Source organism: Sciurus carolinensis, chromosome 5 (genome assembly GCF_902686445.1).
Source record: "Sciurus carolinensis chromosome 5, mSciCar1.2, whole genome shotgun sequence".
NCBI classification, from domain to species: Eukaryota; Metazoa; Chordata; class Mammalia; order Rodentia; family Sciuridae; genus Sciurus; species Sciurus carolinensis.
The window spans coordinates 123228130-123249869 of NC_062217.1; the positions used below are offsets into that span (position 1 = coordinate 123228130).

At 51.6% G+C, this 21740-nt stretch overlaps 1 protein-coding gene across 3 annotated transcripts in view; it reads left to right on the forward strand.

Moving 5' to 3' along the window:
• Positions 1-21133, forward strand: part of Chst3 (carbohydrate sulfotransferase 3) — a 36610-nt gene extending 15477 nt beyond the window's left edge. For all 3 annotated transcript variants that reach the window (XM_047554457.1, XM_047554454.1, XM_047554455.1), the window contains exons 2-3: positions 14469-14692; positions 15830-21133. In XM_047554457.1, coding sequence (XP_047410413.1) covers positions 14553-14692; positions 15830-17108 — 1419 coding nt within the window. In that variant the 5' untranslated portion in view covers positions 14469-14552 and the 3' untranslated portion in view covers positions 17109-21133. The remainder of the gene's footprint in view (positions 1-14468; positions 14693-15829) is intronic.
• Positions 21134-21740: the final 607 nt, after the last annotated feature.

Here is a 21740-nt window from a genome sequence, read left to right on the forward strand (position 1 = left end):
AGGGGAGTGTTCAGTGGGCACAGAGCCCCTCTGTTCCAGTGACAATGGCCCGTTGATGACTGGATTCTGCCCTGACTGGCCCCCTGGACTGTACTTTGGAGAGAGAAAGGACTCCAGCCTCCCAGACCGCCATTGCTGGGTGTGAGGTTGGCTCGGAGGCCTCAGTCTCTGTCTGTCCACAGAGCCTCATTCTTCCCCTTTCTTCGGGGCCTGATGCAGCAGTGAGAAACCCCTTTCCCTCAACCCTCCCACCCCAGCTCAGGGGCCCCGTGGAGCCCAGGAGTGATTCAGTTCAGTCCAGTTCAACAAACACTTGTTAACAGCTCCTAGGCCCTGAGGTTGGTGCTAAGTAGCTGTGGGGAATAAGGATAACTGCTCGCACAGACTTCAGCCCCGGTCCTGGCTGCCTGGCTGCCGTCAGGGAGCTTATAAAAGTTCCCATGCACAGACCACACCTCCTCAGAATCTTCAGGGGTGACTCTGGACACTGATATTTTTAAAAAGCTGTCGACATGCTAAGTGAGATAAGCCAATCTCAAAAAACTAAAGGACGAATGATCTCGCTGATAAGCCGATGAGGACATATATTGGGGGGTGGGAGGGGTTAGCGTTAGGTTTAGGGTTAGGTTTAGGGTTAGGGATAAGGAGTGTGGTAAGAATGAAGGAAAGAAGGACTGTATAGAGGGAAAAGAGGAGTGGGAGGGGTGGGGGGAAGAAAAAAATAATGAATCAAACATCATTGCCCTATGTAAACGTACGATTACACAAATGGTATGCCTTGACTCCATGTACAAATAGAGAAACAACATGTATCCCATTTGTATACAATAATAATAATTTTAAAAAAGCTGTCGAAATGATTCTCATGCCCAGCAGAATTCCGCATCCTGGCCTCCTATCAGATGCTGCTAAACATTTAACTTACAGGACCCATTCAGTGAGGTGGGTGCCTATGGGAGGCCGAGCGTGGCCCCCAAACGTGTCCACCTATGACTCTCCAGCACCGTATATGCCCGTCCACATGTGTGTCTCTGTGGTACAAGGGATTTTGCAGATGTTATGAAGTTAAGGATTTCGAGATGGACAGCTACTCCGGATTGTCCCGGGACACCCTTGCTAGAATCACCAGGACTCTTCTCAAGAAGGAGGCAGAGATTTGACTACAGAAAGGAGAGTCAGAAGAAAGTGGCATGAGAAAGGCCCCGTCTGCCATGGCTGGCTTTGGAGATGGAGGAGCTGCCAGGACCCAGGGAAAGCTGGAGGCCTCTGGAGGCTGGAAAGCTGCTCTCCCTGGAGTGGCCAGGAGGAGGGCAGGCCTGTGACCCCTAGATCTTCAGGGTGCAAAGCTGACTGTGAACTTCTGACATTCAGAACTGTAAGGTCATAAATGCAGGAAACTAATCCCACACTGACTAACCCCGTGTTGCAAATGAGTGCAGAGCAGCCAGGCAGACCCCTGGGTCACACAGGAGTGAGTTATGGAGCTGGAGGAAGCCAGGTGCGTCTGACCCCTCATTCAGGGGCTTCCTCCGCCCACCACGTTCTTCATTTTTTCTTCTGTTTGGCGGTGCTGGGATCGAACCCAGGGCCTCACACACCCCAGGTGAGCACTCTGCCACTGAGCTACACCCCAGCCCTCGCCGCGTTCTTCACAGAACCTGAAGTGCTGATCCCAGCGCTGTCCTCTTCTGTCTCTGTGTCCTCTGCTAATGGTGCAGCCTGTTTTGCCAGGGGGAGAGGAGTCCTGTTGGAAAGATGGGGTGGGTCAGGTTGTCCCTGGGGGAGGAGTTGGGCTTGATTTTGGAGGCATGGAAGCTCCTCTTTCTCTGTCCCCTACGACAAGGATGGAGCTTCCTCATCAAGTTCTTTTCTCATGCGGCTTTCTCCTCCAAAAGCCCCCAAGCTTTTTGCACACGAACAGACCCTAGGAGACCGAGTCCCAAAAAGCCAGACTGGATTCGTTCATTTTCTGTACCAGGAAGGCTGTTCCGGTGCCATCCCATTGCCCCACCTCCAGCTCCATTTTGCAAAGAGCTCTTTAAAGCCTGCCTACTGTTGTGTAAGCCAGTTTTGGTTTTCCCCTTTAATTGTACTTTTTTTTTTTTTCCTGTGATGCTGGGGGATCAGACACAGGGCCCAGGAAAGCACACTCCCACTGAGCTTCACCCCCAGCCTCATCTGCAGCTTTAAGAAATAATACAGCAAAGCCAGGTGCAGAGGTGCATGCCCCTAATCCCAGCAACTCAGGAGGCTGAGGCAGGAGGATCGCAAGTTCAAGGATGGCCTGAGCAATTTAATGAGACCCTGTCTCAAAATAAAAAGGGCTGGAGATATATCTCAGTGCAGTGCGCCCCTAGGTTCAATCCCTAGTACTTGGGGGGAAGAAAGAAGTCATTACCCAATTTCCCCTGGTGGTAACATCTTACAGAACTTCAGTCCAATATTGCAACGAGAATATTGACCTTGTTAAGGTGGAGATACAGTGTCACCACCTCAAGGATCCCTGGTATTGCCCTTTTATAGATAAACTCTCTCCTCTCCAGCGCCTGCCCCTTTAACTCTTGGCAGTACTTACCTGTTCTCCATCCTTATAGTGTTGCCATCTCAGGAATTTTATGTAAGTGGAGTCATGTAGTATGGAGTCCTTCAGGATTGGCTTTTTTTTTTTTTTTTTTTTTTTCTCTCAACCTAACTCCCTCAAAGCTCATCCAAGGGGCTGTAGTTGCTGCTCAGTGGTAGAGTACTTGCCTTGCGTATGTGAGGCACTGGGTTCGATCCTCAGCACCACATAAAAATAAATAAATAAGATATTATATCTATCTACAACCAAAAAATATTTTTAAAAAAACTCATCCAAGTCATGTGTATCAGTAGGTATATCAATGGACCTTTTTGTTGCTAGGGAGGAGTCCATGGTCTAGGAGAGTCCATGGTGTGTGTGGATGGATAGATGGATGGATGGTTGGATAGATAGAGAGATAGATAGATAGACAGACTGACTGATTTTTTGTTTTGCTGTTATTTTGCAACATTTAGGGGAACTGGTTTTAAATGGAGCACTTACACACAGTCCTGGAAGCTCCTTAAGCACTTGTGTCCTGAATAAAACACGGACCACAGTCCAACCTCCTGCCGCCCATGCCCGCTCAGCGAGAGTCAGGAGCCCCTCCCCCGCCGTGTGGGGGTGCTGAGGAGCCAGTGTGCCACCAGGCAGAAGCTCCTCCATCTCTGAGATGCCATGGATAGTGAAGTAGGTGCTCTGAAATAGAGCCTCTCAGTCTTTGCTGATTCTAGATTAAAATCACCTAAGGAGCTGTATTTTTTAAATTATTTCGTTCTGTAACTTTTCTAATACTTTATTTTTTAATTTGTTCTTTGTAGTCATACATGACAGTAGAGTGTGTTTTGACATATCATACACACATGGAGTGTCACTTGCCATTCTTGTGGTTGGACACGATGTGGAATTTCACTGGTCGTGTGTTCCTGTATGAACACGGGAAAGTCATGTCTGATTCATTCCGCTATCTTTCCCATTCCCTCCCCTCCCTCCCCCATTCCCCTTGGTCTAATCCAATGCACTTCTATTCTTCTCCCCCCCATATGCTCTTTTAATCCCAATTTATTTTTAGCACCATTTCCTTTTATTTTGAAAAGGGTAATAAATAAACATGATAATAAATTCAAACAGTAGAAGAAAGTATGAGTTAAAATGGGTCCCAGTACTCACCCGAGTTCTCCAGGTCCCTCAACCTCTCTTGTCAATTTCTTGCTTCCCCCTCTGGAGGAATCTAAGCCGAGCCCGCGCTTGTGTCTCCAGTCCTGCCTTGCGCGGCTGGTGTCAAGCCACAAAGGCCCTGCTCCTTGCTTTTATCACATATCTTGAACAGCATTTCATATCAGCCTCTGCAGATCCACTTCTTTCTTTTTAATGTATTTTTTTAGTTGTTTGGTGATGGACCTTTGTTTATATGCGGTGCTGAGAATTCAACCCAGAGCCATACACATACTAGTCAAGTGCTCTACCACCTCTTCTTCTTAATCCTTACAGAGTATCACATTATCAAATGTACCTAACATTTATCTAACAAGTGGATTTTTCCCCCCTATTAACATGCATTAAGGTCACTGTCAGGCTTTTGCTGTTAGAAACAGTGTGTGTCCTTATTGTTACCTATGCAAGCCCACCTGCAAGATTAATTGCTGGGTCAAAGAGTATCTATCATAGGCTGTTGGGGCTGCTATAACAAACTACCAAAGATTGGGAGGTTTATATGTAATAGAAACTTACCGTACACAGTTATGGGGTCTGGAAAGTCCAGAATCAAGGCACTAGAAGATTCAGGGTCTGATGAGGGTTCATTCTGTATTTTAAAGATGGTGCCTTCTTGCTGCGTGCTCATATGGTGGAAGGGCAAACAGGCTCCCTCAGGCTTCTTTTACAAGGACCCTAATCCCATTCACAAAGGTTCCCTCTTCATGTCAGTCACTTTCCAAAGGTCCTACCCCTAAATACTAGCACATTGGGGTTAGATTTCAAATTAAGGATTTTGGAGGAACATAAACATTCAGACCACAGCAAAGAGTATGCATATTTAATTGTAAAGTTGAGGCCAAAATGGCCTTTAAAAAGATACCCCTGTCAGCATTATGGGAGAATTTTATGTATTAGTCAGGATAGGACAGGCTCTGCTACAGAAACAATTAGACCCCAATTCTCAATGGCATAACACAGCAAAGGCTTACTTTTCTCTTACATCACATCTAATACAGACTGGGTGGCTCTCCAAGCAGCATCAGGGATCCAGCTGCTTCCATTTGGAACTAAACTTTTGGAACATGTGGCCAGCCAGGGAAGAGAGCCCTTGAGGAATGTGTGGAATCATTTCAAGGAGCAGACCTTGAAGTGGCTTACATCACTTTCACCCACATCCCACTGACCAGAACCAATCACATGGACTGCAGGAGAGGCCGGACAATGTGGAGGAACATGTGGGTACTCAATGAGGGCTATATCTCTGTTAGTTCCCCCAAAACTGCACCCACACAGAATACTCTAGGACATTTTGTTCTTTGTCAAATACGTGAACACAATGACAGCGTGTATGGTTCCAATTTGCACTCCTATGCTTTCTTTAGCAGTTGCTCTCTCATCTTTTTCTGCTGTAATACCCATGGCAGATTATGTTCACACTCAAAACACACCCCGGTGTCTTGCCCAAAATTTCCCCAAACCCAAAAACCTTTTGTGGGGAAGCCTCATGACTTTTTTTTTTTTTTCATTTTGGCTGTTATTCATAAAAACATATAAAGGTATGTGAGTAATAATATAAAATTAGCCGCGTCAAGAGCCGCGCCAGCTGTGGTGTGGCGGGGATTGGCAGCAGTTTTCTTTGCAGTTTCCTAGGCTCACTCTAGCTCCACCTCCTCACTGGTTCATGAAACAAGCCACACGAGGGACAGAGGTGCAGAAGGGATAAGGAGAACCTTGCATCACTGCGGTTCTTTGCAGAAGGCAAAATTTTTGCAAACTTTGATGATTTAATTACTCTGAAACTCACCATTAATGTGACCTGTGGTGTTTGTGCCACAAAGGGATTTCTGGATTAAAATCTTGCAGGCTGGATGTACAAGGAACATGTGCTTGAATGGAGGGTTTATGTAAGTAGAAGGAGAGTTGGCATTTGAGCTGGCGTTTAAGCATGATGTCATATAGTAGATTGCCAAACTAAAGGATGGTTTTGTAGCCAGAGGAGATCCTCTATGGTTGGGAGGGCAAATGGGTTTTGTCTTCCTTGCCAGCTCTAATGAATTGGCCCTGTATTGAAAGGGCTTATGAGGTTTCATCCAGCCTCAGCTGAAAAGACAATGATTGATTGGTGATGTCTGCTCCAGGCATAGGACTGCGGAGTAGATGTGCCTTATATTAGCCATTTATGCTGAGGGTCCCTGAGTGAGTGAAACCATGAGTATCTGGGTGATAGCACTGGTCACTGATCATTAACTTGTGAGACAGGATCCTAGAATATGGTTCCGGTTTTGTCACCACCAAAATTTTGGTCAAGCACTTCACTTCTCTGAGCCTGAGTTTCTACAGGTGAAAAGTAAGGAAACATGGATGAGAAAAGTCCTAAGCCCTTCCCAGTCCGAACGTTCTGCCATTTTAGGATGAGAGCCATGTTTCTTTGTGATTGATGGGGTGGTGCACAGGACAGATTTCTCTTGAACTTCTCAAAAAGAAAACATCCCTTCAGACTTGAACAGTGGAAGGAAAATACAGGCTGAGCATACCTAATCTGAAAATCTGAAATGTTCCCAAATCTGAAACGTTTTGAGCACTGACATGACATAAATGGAAAATTCCATACTCTGAAACTTTGTTTCATGAACAAAATTATTGTTATTTTTTTTTTATTCTTTTTTTTGGGGTGGAGAGCTAGGTATCAAACCCAGGGTCTCATGCATGCTGTGTGAGCACTTTACCACTAAGTTGTATCCACAGCTGTTGTTATTTGATTTTGAGACAAGGTCTCACTAAGTTTCTTCTTCCTTGCCCTCCCCAGTGGCTGGGATCACAGGCTGAGTGGCATGGGAGTCACCATGCTAGTCTCACGTGCATATTAAAAATATTGGATAAAATGACCTTTAAGCTATGTATATATGGAACAGAAATAACTTTTGTGTTTAGACTTGGATCTTGTCTCCGATCTGATCTTGTACATTCAAATGTTTAAAAAAAAAAAAAAAAAATCCCAAGCACTTCTGATCTCAAGCATTTCAGGTGAGGGGCACTCAGCTTGGTACAACTAAAATTGGAAAGCCAAGCTGCTTTGCCTGAGGCTGCTGACCTGAGCCGCTGCTGCCATGTGATCTGTCCTGGGAACAAAATCCCCTGGCCTTCAGATTGCTCTCAGCACAACAGCTCTAAGGCCTCTGGGTCAGGACCTCGCACCCACCACCCACAGGCATACCTTCCCAACAGTCCAGCCGAGAAGGGGCTCTGCCAGGGCCTGTCATCCTCAGCTCCTGTCCTACCACTCCTGCTCCACCCTTCCTGGCCTTCAGGGCAGCTGTGGGAAGGCTGTTTACAGGTCCCGCTGGGGTTTTCCTGCATCTCTCCGTAGCCACCCTGCCACCTCAGGGCCACAGCGGGCTGCAAAAGCAGTAGGTTTATCCCTAGCTGAGATGCCCAGGGTCGAATGCCATTCAGTGTGTGACTGGGTGGTGGTCTGCCTGAGGGACATTTCCAGCTGGTGGTCAGCTCAGGCTGTACCGCCCCTCATTGTGGTGTTCTGGGGATCTGAGACCGCCCCCACCTTTCCACCACTCACCACCGAATCAGGGCCACGGTTCCTGCGTGGGACCAGTGCCCATGTCCTGGACTTGGGTGAAGCACTCCCTGGGCCTTGTCTCGCCAAATTCCCCATGGCCACTGGGCCCGCAGCAGACGCTGTCAGTGTCCCCTGTCACAGATGAGAAAAAACATGCTCAGGTTTCAGTTCACAGGGTTTCAAAGACAGTAAGTAAAAGCAAGGAAGCCAAGAGCGCCTCGAGCTCTGGAGAGAATCTTAACTCTGTGGACGGAGGGTGACCTCTGTCCCTTCCAGACAGTGCGCCCGGCATTCATTGCATCAGGTGCTTATCGAGCCCTGCCATATGCCAGGCGCTGTGCCAAGGGCTGCGAACACAGTAGAGAACACGGATGCCGTCCAAGGCAAGAACCAGTGGCCCTCCCAGGTTCCTCGGTTCCCTACCCACTGCCCACCGGCATCATTGTTTGTTCGTTTATTTTTGGAGTGGTGGAAACAGCATAGAATTTACCGCTTTATATGCACGATTCGGTGGCACTAAGTGTATTCACATGTCATGCCGCCGTCACCACCGTCCATCTCCAGACGCCTTTCATCTTGCAAAACTGAAACTCTCTGCCCCTCACAAGTGCTTCTCCTGCTCAGCCTCCCGAGTACTGAGACCCCAGGGGTGCATCCCCACACCCAGTGTCCCATGCATTTTACACACCAATCCCGAGATAGATGATCTTCTGTTCCTCTTCTGCAACTCCAGATTAAGTTTTTCAAATGGTTAAAGTGATACAGGTGCAGGGATGTCAAAAATTCAAGCAACAAGAAAGAGTATGAAGTGAAAAGATTTGTCACCTACTGTGACATTTTTGAGGCTCCGCGTCAGCCTTTTGAACCCCTGCGTGGCATCCCACCCTCTCTGTGAGACATTCCAGTTGCTTCTCACACTTGTTGGAATTTCAGGGCTGGGTGCACATCGGTGGCCATGAACCTTGGTCCACACCCAAGTCAGCTCCGTATAGGCTGGTGGGCTCCTTCCCAGATTGCCTGCTATGCAGTAGAGGACACCAGCCTGCCCGGCAGCCCCTGCCTGGACAAGGACAGGAAGCTGGGCCTGGGGCTTAGCTTGAGAGGCACCGGATGTGCCTTCATGGAGAGGGGGCCCGCAGCTGTTCTCTGGGTCTCTGCACTTCATGCAGCTGTGGAAGCGACTGTCCGGTGGGGGTGGGGAAAGAGTGTGCTCCCCACACCCTCCCAGGGCGCCATAGGGCTGAGAGCCGTCCTGGCAGGGCTGGCTCCCTGGGGGCCTGCGGCAGCCCTCCCACACGGGGCTCTGGCCCACGGCATGTGAGTGTCCACCGACTCTCGGGTGACACACGCCTTAGCTGAAGCTGCTGCTGCTCTGTCTGTCTCTGCTGGAGGTGGATACGAGGAAGTTTGGGGATGGGTTCATTCTTGGGAGAGGGAACGGTAGCCCGCGGGGTGCTCAGATGCCACCAGGTCTTCACTCACATCTTCCTTTCATTCCATTCACGGGCCACTCAACAGCTCCATCCAAACCAAGGAGCCGTGGCCTTCCCCAGCCATCTCTGTCTCCCTGTGTGAGACAGAACCTAGCCTGACAGGCACCAGGTACACAAGCCACGGCCTGTGCTCCATCTGTCTGCACTAATGTGCCAGTGGCCTGGGGACTTCCCCACTCTGCCTTTCGTCCCCTCTCCACTCTCCAGGGATTCCGGACCACACAGGAGCCCCCACCCAGGTGTTGGGTGGCACAGCAGGGGCAGCCTCCTGGCACTGTGGGTGGGCCCAGCGCTTTCCCAGGGTGGGCTTCGCCGCTCCCAGTCTGCCCTGGGAGCCGCCTCCTCCCGGCTCTTGCTGCCCTCCTGCCCACTCCTCTTGCACCAGCTCCTCCTCCCACAGGGAAAGGCTTGCTGCGCTCTTGGCCCCTGCGAGCCAGCGGCCAGTGAGCCAGGGGAGTGGAGTCTCTCGCCTGATGCAATGTCTGGCAAGGCCCAGTCTCTTATCAGAGTTCCATTCCCAGCCTCCTTGCTGGGACCCCAGCTTCCCCAGGGGAGGCAGGGCTGGGCTGCAGTCCATTTGGGGCCGCGGTGGAAGGGCCTGGCTGGAGGCCATCCAAGGAGAAAGCTCCTCCAGCAAGGCGCCTTGCCAAGTCATGAGGGAGGCCTGAGCAGGAGCACCCCAGGGGAGCGCAGGGAAGGCTCGGCTTGCTGGGGCCTGGGCCTGGCTCCCGGCCTCCTTTCTACTACTTCCCCTCACTTCCCTTTGCTTAGCTCTTCTCCAGCCTCCTCCTCCTCACTAGCACACAGCTACCCAAGCCTCCAACCGAAGGCCCTGGGTTGATAGGAGCACTGGAGAGACGTGCGTGTGAAGCCCTCGGTGTCACCTCCCGCCGGCCCGTGGCACACACCCCCGTATACACCCACGGCATGTTCCCGGCACAGGTGCCCAGCGCAGGCCCCGGCGTATGCTCAGGGTGTGGCACTGGGTTCCCTCACCTGTGCAGCAACTGCCATTCCATCTCCCTCTTCTTTTCCACCAAACCAGAGCGATTAAGCTCTGAGTTTAAGTCTTGCTCTGAGTGCTTTGGGAAGGGCTTTCCTTTGTTCGTTCATTCATGAGCACCCCCTCTGTGTGGAGCACAGTTCCCAGCCCTGGGAACACAAAGGTGGGGTGGACAGTGATGCTGTCCTCTGTGGGCTGACATTCCCATGGGTGAAAGAGGCGACCAAGAACCACATTTCCATCCAGGAAAACAAACAAGGATGTGGAGAGGGAAAGTGAGGGGTGGTGGTTGACATTAGGCCAGTCTCTGGGGAAGGACTTGAAGGAAGGGGCATTGGAGCTGAGTGAGTCCTGAAGGTTAGGATCCTGCCAGAGAAGGTCTAGAAGAGCTTCCAGTGCAGCATCCAGGTATGCAGAGTCCCAGGTGGGGAGTGGCAGGCAGGGCCTGTGGTGGGCAGGGCGAGCCGAGAGCTGGGAGTGAGGAGAGGTGGGCAGACTCCATCTGGGGGCCTGGAGGGCCTGTGTTCTACTCTGAGTGATGCAGTATGGGGCTGGACATTCGAGAAACTTCTGTGAGGCAGAGGAGCAGGTGTCTACATGGCTGTGGTCAGGTGCTGTGTGATGAGGAGGGAAGAGAGGGAGAGGAAGGTGGGTGAGGATTGAGTGGAAAGATAGAACCATGCTGACAGAGGAGGAGGGAAGATGAGTGGGATCGCCTGGGGTAAGGTGGGGGCTGCCATTGCCTAGGGAGAGCACAGAGTCAGAGAAGAGGGGCCCATGCATGAGGGCTGAGAGGTGAGGGACAGGAGGGGACGTGAGAAGGTGTCAGTTATAGGTGGTGAGTGAGAATATTTCCCAGGCAACTTCTGGCTCCTGGAGGGCCGGGCTGGACACTGCTCCCTCAAGGGACCCCTGGCATCTTCCAGGACCTGGTACACAGTGCACACCCACCGGATGATAGTTTCCATGAGAGAACTCAGCACTTGGGCTTCTCTTCCTGTCTTTGGTATTTGCTGCCTACATGCAGAGCACAGGGTCCAGCTGGGCCCAGAGAACTGTCCCACTGCCTGCTGTACCCAGGCAGAGCTGGGCCGGCATGTGTCCCAGTGTTCTTCACCACTAGCCCTGGCACTGTGCAAGTGTGGTGCCCACTGGTACCCTGGCAGGGGATGCCACCTCTCCCTTCAGCTGTCATGTCCTTGCTGGGGCCACTGAGGAGATGAAAACTGTAGGGTATGAGGGGCGAGGAGGGGCATCTGCCAGGAGGAAGAGGGAGAGACTTTTCAGTTCTTCCTGTGAGCCAAGCAGGGGATGCAGGACTAGCCCTTGCACCAAGAGACTGGGAGGGAGGTGGACAAAGTTTCCTTCAATGTCATGAATACCCCTGCCCACTTCTTGCAGAGGGCCTCCTGTGGGCAAGTTCTGCCTAGGCCTTTGCCAAGAGATCCTAATCTGGGTCCTGTCCCCTTCCCTCATGACCTGTGACCACTTGGCACCTGTGTCTCTCCCACCTTCTGGCTCTGGAGACCTCCTGCATCCTGTAACCCTCCTCCCCAACCTTCTGCCCCTTGGACTCCCAAAGCTAAGCAGAGGGGCAGCCTGCCAGGGGCCACCAGCCTGCCTCATGCCGCAGGCCAGAATTTTCAGACTTGCCACTTCCTTTTAGGGCAATGCTATGAAAGATCTTAGGAACCCAGTATTGTTCTGGGGTGAAGAGGCTGTTACCACAACTCAAAAATAGAAAGTCTCTGGAAGGGAGGGGAGAAGGGCAACCTGACTCCTAAGTCTTGCCAAAGATACTAGACCCAAAGCGAGGCCCTTCCTCCCACCCCACCCTACCTTTCCTTCCCTCTCCTATTTAATGAACACTCACTAGGCACCAGAGTGTTCCTCACAGAAACCGTATGCAGTAGGGGCTGCCCTTTACAGGGGAAGAGACTGAGGCCCAGAGACATTAAGACACTTATACGAGGTTGCACAATATGGTAGAGTCAGGAAAGACTAGAACCCGGCACTTCTGTGCGGTTGTTTGCAGTACTGGGGGTCGAACCCAGAGCTTCGCGCATGCTGGCAAGTGCTCTAGCACTGAGCCCCAGCCCAGCCCCAGGACTTCTGATGCCAGCTCCTTCTGCTTCCCCCACATCAGCCCATGCAGGCAACCCTCACTCGAGAGCTGAGAAGCAGAACGTCGGGATGTCAGCACACTGCTCCCCGCAGACGTGGTCCTGAGTCTGGCCTTCTCAAGGGGACAGGCAGCCTCAACACAGGCTCAGCAGGCTGGTGGGGAATGTGACCCACTGATTGTCCTACACACTCAGGCCCAGAGGTCCTGCCTTCAGGAAGCTTGCGACCTGGAAAGGGGAGACGGGGCAGGAAAGCCCTATCATGTGTGCTATAATGGGGTCCCTGGGCACCAAGAGGCTTGAAGACCTGGACATGGGAGACACGGTCAGTTCCCATGAGCCTCACTGCTTTCCCCAAACAGATTTTCTGTCTGGAAGGTGCCACCCCCCTGGTGTAGCCATCCCTGCATCCAGCATCTCCAGACTCCAACTTCTATTTTCTTTCTCAAATGGAGTCCTGAGGCATCAGAGGGTCTCATTTGGAATGTTTATACCTCCTCGCCTCAGGGAACATATGACAATGCCTTGAGACATTTTGATTGACACAACTGAATAGGGCTGTGCTACTGGCATCTGGCAGTTGGAGGCCGAGGGTGCTATTAGGCATCCCACAATGCACAGGACCACCCACCATGACAAAGCATTATCTAGCCCCAAATATCAACAGTGCTCAGCTGGAATAACCCTGACCTACATCTCCTACATAAACACTGTGTCTGCACCTTCCTTTGTTCTTTAAATATATTTTGTGGGTTCATCACCTCAACATTTACAAATCCACATCACTATTCTTTGTGGCCACATAATAAACCAGTGCAAGCATACCCCCCATTTTTATTCAGGCATTTCTAATCCTTTGCCATTGTAAACATTTGTACTGTGAGTAACGATCTCTTCCATATGCAATCATGTGTCACCTAAAGGTGGGGATATGTTCTGAGATTTATGCTACCAGGTGATTTCGTTGTGTGAACATCCTAGGGTGTACTTACACAAACCAGATGGCAAGCGTCAGTGTGTTAGTCAGCCTTTCAATGCTGTGACAAAATGCCTGAGAAGAACAACTTAAAGGAGAAAAGATTTATTTTGGCTCCTGATTTCAGAGGTCTCAGTCCAAGGTCAGCCAGCTTCATTGTTTCTGGGCCTGTGGTGGGGCAGAGTACTATGGTGGAAAGTGGAGAGAGCAAAGCCACTCACCTCGTGGTGGCTGGGAAGGAGAGAGGAAGAAAGGGACTGGGGACAAGACTTATCCGTTTAGGGCAACCCCCCCATGACCCACCTCCAGTTTCCATCACTCCCAAAATGCCATCAGCTATAAACTGATCAACGGATCAATCTGTTGATGAGGTCAGAGCCCCTGTAATCCAGTCACCCCCTAAAGTGTCACCTCTGAATACTGGTGCATCAGGGACCAAGCCCTCAACATGTGAGCCTTTAGGGGACATTCCAGACCAAACCATAACACTGAACTTGACCTGTATGTGTGTGCATGTGTGTACATGTGCACATGCATGTGAACTAAGAATCAAGCCCAGAGCCTGTGTGTGCCAGACGGGCACTCTGCCCCTGAGTTATATTCCCAGCTGCCTCTTGATGCAATCCAGAGATCTGGTAAAAATGAGATGTGAGGCGACTGCCCATGTAGCAGGGCACACTGTGCTTCCCGCCTCCACACACTAAGGATTGAGCCCAGGGACACATTGCTACTAAGTTACATCCCCAGCCCCCCCCCCTTTTTTTGAAACAGTATCAATACGCTGCCAAGGCTGACACTGAATTTGCAATCCTTCTGCCTCAGCCTCCTGAGTCATTGGGATTAGAGGCATGTGCCACAGTGCCCAGAGCATACTGTCTGAAAATTAACTTTTTTTTTTTTTAATAATTGGAGTACACTCTAAAATGATGATTTAAAAGTATTGTATAGTGGAATACGATTGCATGACTATTCATTATCAAGTGTGATGTAGCATACATAATGGCATGCATAGCACAGCTTGCATCAACACACATACCTGAGTGATGCATCCACATCACCAACCACAGCTACAACGTCACTCAGCAATAGGGATATTTTGGCTCCATTATAATCTTATAGGACCCCCATTGCATAGCCAGCCTGTCCTTTATCTAAATAAATATCTTATACTGTAGGTGGCTGTACATGCCTTTGACCCGTGAGATCAAGGGAGAAGCTGAGAGGGGTGGGGTGGATGAATGGGCTTGTTAGCTTTTCTTTTTGTTTCTTTCTTTTTTTTTTTTTTTGGTACTGGTGATTGAAACCAGGGCCCTGGAGCCACGTTCCTATCCCCACTTACTAGCATTTTCAATGACCTGTAAAAGACTCCTTAAGTCTCCTGAGGTATAGTCTGTTTAAAGAGTGGGTCTGAAAAAAAAAAAAGAATTTTTTTTAAAAAAAGAGTGAGTCTGGGGTTCAAGAGTGAGTCTGCTTGGCAGGACCAGGATCCTCAAGTCTGATGGAGAAGCATCCTCTGAGTCCTGGCCACCTGTCTCTCCACAGGACAAGGGTGTTCCCCACCTGAAGACCACCAGCCAGGTCCTGAGTGCTGCCCCTGAGCTGAGTACCTGCGGCCAGCCTGCCCCCATGGAGAAAGGACGCACTTTGCCCCAGGACTGCCGGGACTTCGTGCAGAGCCTGAGGATGAGGAGCAAATATGCCCTTTTCCTGGCTTTTGTGGTGGTGGTTTTTGTCTTCATTGAAAAGGAAAATAAAATCATATCAAGGTGAGGGATATGATCAAGGGCAAGTCTCCTTTCTCAAGGTGGGACGGCTGAGGACAGGTGACGGGAGGACTCTTTGGGAACCTGCAAGTGCATCCCTCCAACATGTGATCACCAGGCCCCTCCTGTGGTCCAGGCAGAGTCCCAGGCATAGTAGTGCGATCTGGGCTCTGGACTCAGGCAGCTGGGTTGGCATGCCCATGAAGGCGCTTCCCAGCGGTGAGAGCGAAAGTGAGATATTTCACTTTTCTGAGTCTTGGAATCCTTCTGTAAAATGTGACTGGGACCTGCCTCATTGGAAAAAAGTAAATGAGGAAACGTGTAAGCATTTGGCTCTCAGCCTGGCACATGGTCCATGTCTGGTATTTGCCGGCTGTGACTACGTATTATTACTAATTGATTCCCAGGCCTAGATGATAGCTCACATTAGCAGCACAGCCCCTGTGAAACCTTGGTATTATGGGTCAGGCTGAGCTCATGGGAAGGCAGGGTCCTGGTGTGGATACTCTGGTAGGGCTGCCAGATTGTGTACTGCTCAACTCCAGAGAAGGGTCCCTTAAACAGGCTCCTCTGGGAATCCCATGCCCGCCCCAAGTTGGTAGAGCATTACTGTGTGCAGAGGGCCTGCTAGACACACAAGGCTTTCTGGGACCTGTTCCCCTCCAGGCACAAGCCCTGCATGAAAACTGCAGAGCAGATGGACAGGGTAAGGACTGGGCCATGTAGCACACACCAGCAGTGCCCCTCCTGGGTCGCTCATTATGGATGGTTCCAATTCATGCTTACCTGTCCTACTAAAAAACTATACCTGGCCACCTGCACACTGGCAAGCCAGAAGTACCAGGAAGTACATGTCTCAGAGCTCCCTGGTCAGACGGAACCTCATATTTGCATGGGGTATCCTGCTCCATGGCAGCACACCCTTCACAGACATCTCCTCCCCTGCCTCAGTTCTTCTCTGGCCCTGTCCCAGATAAACTTCTTACACTCAAATCTGTGCCTCAAAATCTGCTTCTGGGGAGAGCCTGCTAAGACAGGCTATTTATTGGTTAGGACGTGGGAAGGCTGCCTAGAGTAGCACAGGGGACTCACCCTCCCCCAAATCAGGCACTGACCCTGTTCCCCCTGTGATCTCAACAGAGTCTCGGACAAGCTGAAGCAGATCCCCCAATCCCTGGCAGATGCCAACAGCACCGACCCGGCCCTGGTCTTGGCCGAGAACGCGTCCCTCATGTCCCTGAGTGAGCTCGACTCAGCCTTCTCGCAGCTGCAGGGCCGCCTGCACAACCTCAGCCTGCAGCTGGGCGTGGGTTCAGCGGCCGAGGCAGTTGGGGAGCAGGAGGCAGAGCCATCCCAGCCTGCCAGGGCCGGGCACCGTCGCCACGTGCTCCTCATGGCCACCACCCGCACCGGCTCCTCCTTCGTGGGCGAGTTCTTCAACCAGCAGGGCAACATCTTCTACCTCTTCGAGCCGCTGTGGCACATCGAGCGCACCGTGTCCTTCGAGCCCGGAGGTGCCAACGCCGCAGGCTCGGCCCTGGTCTACCGCGACGTGCTGAAGCAGCTCTTCCTGTGCGACCTGTACGTCTTGGAACACTTCATCAGCCCCCTACCCGAGGACCACCTGACGCAGTTCATGTTCCGCCGGGGCTCCAGCCGCTCGCTCTGTGAAGACCCGGTCTGCACACCCTTTGTCAAGAAGGTCTTTGAGAAGTACCACTGCAAGAACCGCCGCTGTGGGCCCCTCAACGTGACGCTGGCCGCAGAGGCCTGCCGCCGCAAGGAGCACATGGCCCTCAAGGCGGTCCGCATCCGGCAGCTGGAGTTCCTGCAGCCGCTGGCTGAAGACCCCCGGCTGGACCTGCGCGTCATCCAACTGGTGCGCGATCCGCGGGCCGTGCTGGCCTCCCGCATGGTGGCTTTTGCAGGCAAGTACGAGACCTGGAAGAAGTGGCTCGCCGAGGGACAGGACCGGCTGAAAGAGGAGGAGGTACAGCGGCTGCGGGGCAACTGCGAGAGCATCCGCCTGTCTGCGGAGCTGGGCCTGCGGCAGCCCGCCTGGCTGCGGGGACGCTACATGCTGGTGCGCTACGAGGACGTGGCGCAACAGCCGCTGCAGAAGGCCCGCGAGATGTACCGCTTCGCCGGCATCCCGCTGACCCCGCAGGTGGAGGACTGGATCCAGAAGAACACCCAGGCGGCCCTTGATGGCAACGGCATCTACTCCACACGGAAGAACTCCTCGGAGCAGTTCGAGAAATGGCGGTTCAGCATACCCTTCAAGCTGGCCCAGGTGGTGCAGGCCGCCTGCGGCCCCGCCATGCACCTCTTCGGGTACAAGCTGGCCCGGGATGCTGCCTCCCTCACCAACCGCTCCGTCAGCCTGCTGGAGGAGCGGGGCACCTTCTGGGTCACGTAGGGAGACTTGTGCCCCATGTACCCCTCCTCTTGAAAGGTCTGCCCGCCTTCCTCACACCCAGGTCAGCGGGGAGACGCATCCCTGGCAAAGGGTAATGGAAAGCTGCCCTGGAAGCAGGCAGCCCCTGCTGTAGCTGTAGGCCCCCAGCCAGCCAGTTTGCTCAACCCCAGGGCCCTGGGGTCTCCTGCTGGGAACAGGACAGTACCTTCCCCTCGAGGGTCTGCAATCTCCTTAGCAGACCCAGGGTATAGACAGGTCCCCTGCCCTCCTCTCTCCCACACACACAGAAACATACAGGAGAAACACATTAGGGCCTGGAAGCTCTTTGGGCCAGGGGCCAAAGATTTAACAACCAGCAGGGGCATGGGCCTGACCAGTTGCTCAGACCTCCTGTTACACACTCAGTGTTAACCCTTTCCTTTCTGGATTGTGGGGAAGCCTGGAATCTGGGTGAGTCCTTGGGGAGGGAATAGAAGAGCCCAGGGGCTGGGCATTTGAAGCTCATCAAGTGACCGTGGCAGTTTACCAGCCAGTACAAAATGATTCCATATTTTAATAAACAGTAAGCAGTGCTGGTTCCTCATGAATGTCAGCCCTGCACAGGACTACGAGGCGCACACATACCTGCGCACCATGCAAGACAGAAAACCATCATAAAACAAGTCCACACGTGTGTGTACGGAAAAGTTTCCCCATTCCTTTATGCCCACAGAATTCTTCTGTGTTGTATCTAAAGAGAACACTTTAATGACATTTTTAGGATTATTTGGAGGGACCCGGGAAGGAAACATGTTCTAGGGCAATGATCATTCCCTGACCAGGAAGAGGATTGAACCATGGACCAAGAACTGCCAAGCCCGCCACCCCTGCCTGCCTGGGAGACTCGTGCCTACCTCCTCTGCCCTGTCCAAGTCCTACGGCTGGCAGGCAAGACATTTTGAGATGACGCCGCTGGTTCTCATGTGACTGCAGCCCAAAGCCCCAGCTCTTGCCTGGCTCCCTGGGAACATGTCCATATTTGAAGGCTGCCTTGGGCTTGACTGGCAGAAGCAACTTTGGTCCCTGGAGACAAAAGACAACTGATAGTTCCTGCCATTTCCAGCCAGGCCTCATCTGGAGCAGGGCCGAGGAGTTGGGAGTGCTCTGGGGGGAGAAGTCCCATCAGGACATACGCCTCCCCTGAGAAGCCTGCCTGCTCCCTGGGCGGAGGGAGGTCAGCCAGCTGGTTGCCTTGGTTACAGCTAGTGCTAAAGGAATTCCTCCTTTAGGGTTCTGAGAAGAGTCTTGCTCAACTCAGGATGGGCTGGGTGTTTTACTTCGGGCTTTTTAAGTTATTTATGGCTTGGTGGTGTCTTTCTTGTTTTGTGGCCGTTTTTGGTTTTGTTTTTGCTGCTGAGAAGCTGTCTGGACTTAAGGGCCTTTTGGGAGTGGCTGGAAAAACCATCAGGGAACACATATCTCTGGGCAGAGGGTGCCTTCCTCAGGAGGACTGGAGACTAGGTGGCCACACGGCAGCCCTCATGGGCTTTTCTGTGTGAACCCTACATAGAACAAATCTCAGAAGCCGCCAGTGTTCTTGCTGGTATCCAGGGCAGTGTGGAATGAGGCCAGATCTTATCCCAAGTTCTAACATGTTTCCCTAGGGGGACAAGGACTCATAATGGAGAAGCTAGTGCCGTCAAAGCAAAAACCCTGCCCCACTCCCACTCCAAAACCCAGGAGCAGAAGCTAGGAGAGCCTCGGAGCTTGCGGAAGCTGCAGCGGTTCACGAGGGCAGCCCTGCTCTTCCAGACTTCCTGGACGGCCTCTCCTTAGACACAGCCGCTGTTAAACCTAAGGGCCGAGTTGGTGTGAGTAACGCAGCCAGGTTGCCAGAAAAGCACAGCATCAGAGTCCAGCTGGAGCTGCCTTGGGGAAGGGCAGAGTGACCTGGCAGGAAGCTGCTGTGTGAAGGTGAGGACACTGACAATCTCGTGGAACTCATTATAATCCACCTCTTTGAGCTGCTGAGTCCCCAGCACCATGGACTTCTGTCATTTGAGCGGCCCTTTGATTTAGTTTTTAATTTTTTTTTTCCCTCTGCTTTAGATTTGATGGTCCAGAACAAGTTGGGTAGGGAGCTGGCTCTTATTTGGAGTCCAAAGGGACACCAGCTCTGGAAACTTAATCACCGGGCTCCGTGGAGCCAGGTTTCTGGCAGGCCCAAGAGGGCCAGCCGTTCTTCCCAGCAACCATTCTGTTCCTTGAATGGGTGGTGGGGAGGGACACCTGTATGTGGGGACTCTTCCTAGGGGTCCTCCTGGTTGGACAGCAGACTTTTCCTTCCTCCTACCACAAGGCTAAGGCCTCCATCTCAGCTTTCTGAAGACAGTACCAAGAACGGACCTTTAGGATTCTCAGGACATTGACAATGTGTACACTGCAAGTTGACTTAATTTATTTATTATGTGAAAAGAAGAAACAGAAAATATTATTTGCAGGGACTCAAAGCTAAACCCAAATCAACTCAGACAAATAATAATATTAACAACAATAGAAACCACCCACACCCTGTACACACAAGGACACCTGAAGACAGTTCTGAAGGCACAAGGGGAATAAACCAGCGTGCCAGCATATGGCGGCCCCAAGGTACTGATTAAGGAGGTTCCTTGGTTTTTCTCTTAGAGATTTGAAGATGCCACATGAGGACCATTGCTACTGTGTTGAGTGCCTTTGCCCAGGAATCTGATACAACTCTAGTGGGTGGTGTGGCCTGGACACTGATGCCACGGGAACACTTCTGGTTTGGGGGACGGACTGTGGGGTTAACTATCGGCTTCCCACTCTGGACATGGCTAGAGTCATACATTTGGGGTCTTCGGTCCAGAGCAGGGAGACGGAAGGTGGTCCTACAGTGTAATGGGACAGCTACCGCCCACACCCCAAAGAGCAGAGGGTACCCAGGAAGCCCACCACAATGGCATCTTTTCCCACTATCTCTGCTGTCTGTCAACCATGGAAGGAGCTCCAGAAGAGATGACAGGATCCCTGTCCCAGAGGGTGGGTGTGGTCTGAGTGATAGGAAAGGAAATAGAAGCATCAGAAGTCTGATCCAAACCCCAACAGTCTCTTCCAAGCCTATTTTAGGGTACTGTCCCATGAGAGGGCCTGGATTTTGAAGGACCGGAGCAGAAGACAAGCTGGACACATTCTCGAGGGGGTGTGGCAGTGGAGAACAGATGCCTAAAGAAGCCAGGGGGTCTTACTGATCCACACAAACTGGACAAAGGAGCATCTACAGGAATCAGGAGCCCCGAGAGGGTGGGTTTGTTTGTGAAGGTCCTTGAGATGCGGTCCAGCTGGACGGAAGGTAGAAGGCCCAGGGTTTCCTGAATGCCGCCACATCCTCTCTCGACTACCCAGTTTCAGAAATAGTGGAAGCTACTCTTTACCTCAAAAGCACGAGGCAGAATTGGCAACTTCATCTTGCAAGCTAAGGCCTTTTGACCACATGTCCTCCGGCATCCCATGACCACGTGGAGGACAAACGCCTATTTGTCTTTCCAAGATTACAGACATGGCACCACCCTCACGGCCTAGCTCATGTTGTAGACCCATTTATTGGAGGAATAAGTGACTTGTGTAGCCTCTCCAGTTCTTGGGCTGGAACTGGGCACCTGTGAAGTCTCCATCTTATCTGTATATTCCAGGCCCATTTTGCTCGACTCCCCTCTTCCTTCCGGGATCCAACAAACTCTTGTCTTTTTTGCCAAAACTTGGGCCCCGTATGTTGGCATGTTCCCATGTGCTTGTGTAGTACATCCTGCTCCACCTCTGGAGCCACCCCACATTGTTCCCAGCCCCTTTGCCGTCATTGTCCCAGGTGTCCTTGCTGTGGCCACAGACAACCTGCCATCTTCTGGAAAGGCTGGGGCTGCCCTTCAGACAGCTGGTGGTCACTGGCGCTCAGGGTCTGCTTCGCGGAATGGAATGTGAACCCATCTCCTGATGGCTTACTTGACTTATTTAATTAAAAATGAAAAGATGCAATGAGCAGGTTCTGCAGCGTTTCTTTCACATTTGTTCTCAGCAGCAACTGAATCACAACAATTAACAGAAAAAAACACGAAGCAGTAGGTAAGACATGACTTCCAGCTCGAAGCAGGACAGGGACGCCTGCCGTCCACTCCCACAGGGTGACAGGCACAGGGAAGCGTGAGTAAGAACAACATGGTGAATGCTCATGGTCCCAGGATGGCAGAGCTGGCAGTGTCCAGGCTCAGAGGAGCCAGCTGCAAGGACGAGGTCTGAGAGAACAACACCCAGGTATTATGGGATAGGAATAGGAAAATTAGGCTAGCCATCAGGGGACCCGGTTTTGCTATTACCTGACCATGAAAGCTTTCCCTGTCTGGGTCCCAGGTTCCTTTTAGAATGAAGGGAATAAGTGACTTACAACCATTTTCCCAAATGGCCCTTTATAAATCAAAGTCAACTGAAAAGACAAGCAGCACCCTGCCCTGTGGAACAGAAATGTGGGTGTCTGTTGATGAGCCTCAATGGTTGCTTAAGATTTCATTCAGCCTTCAACAAAACCCTTTCTGCTAAGAAATAGAATGGAGTCCTTTCAAATTGCAATGACTTCACTCT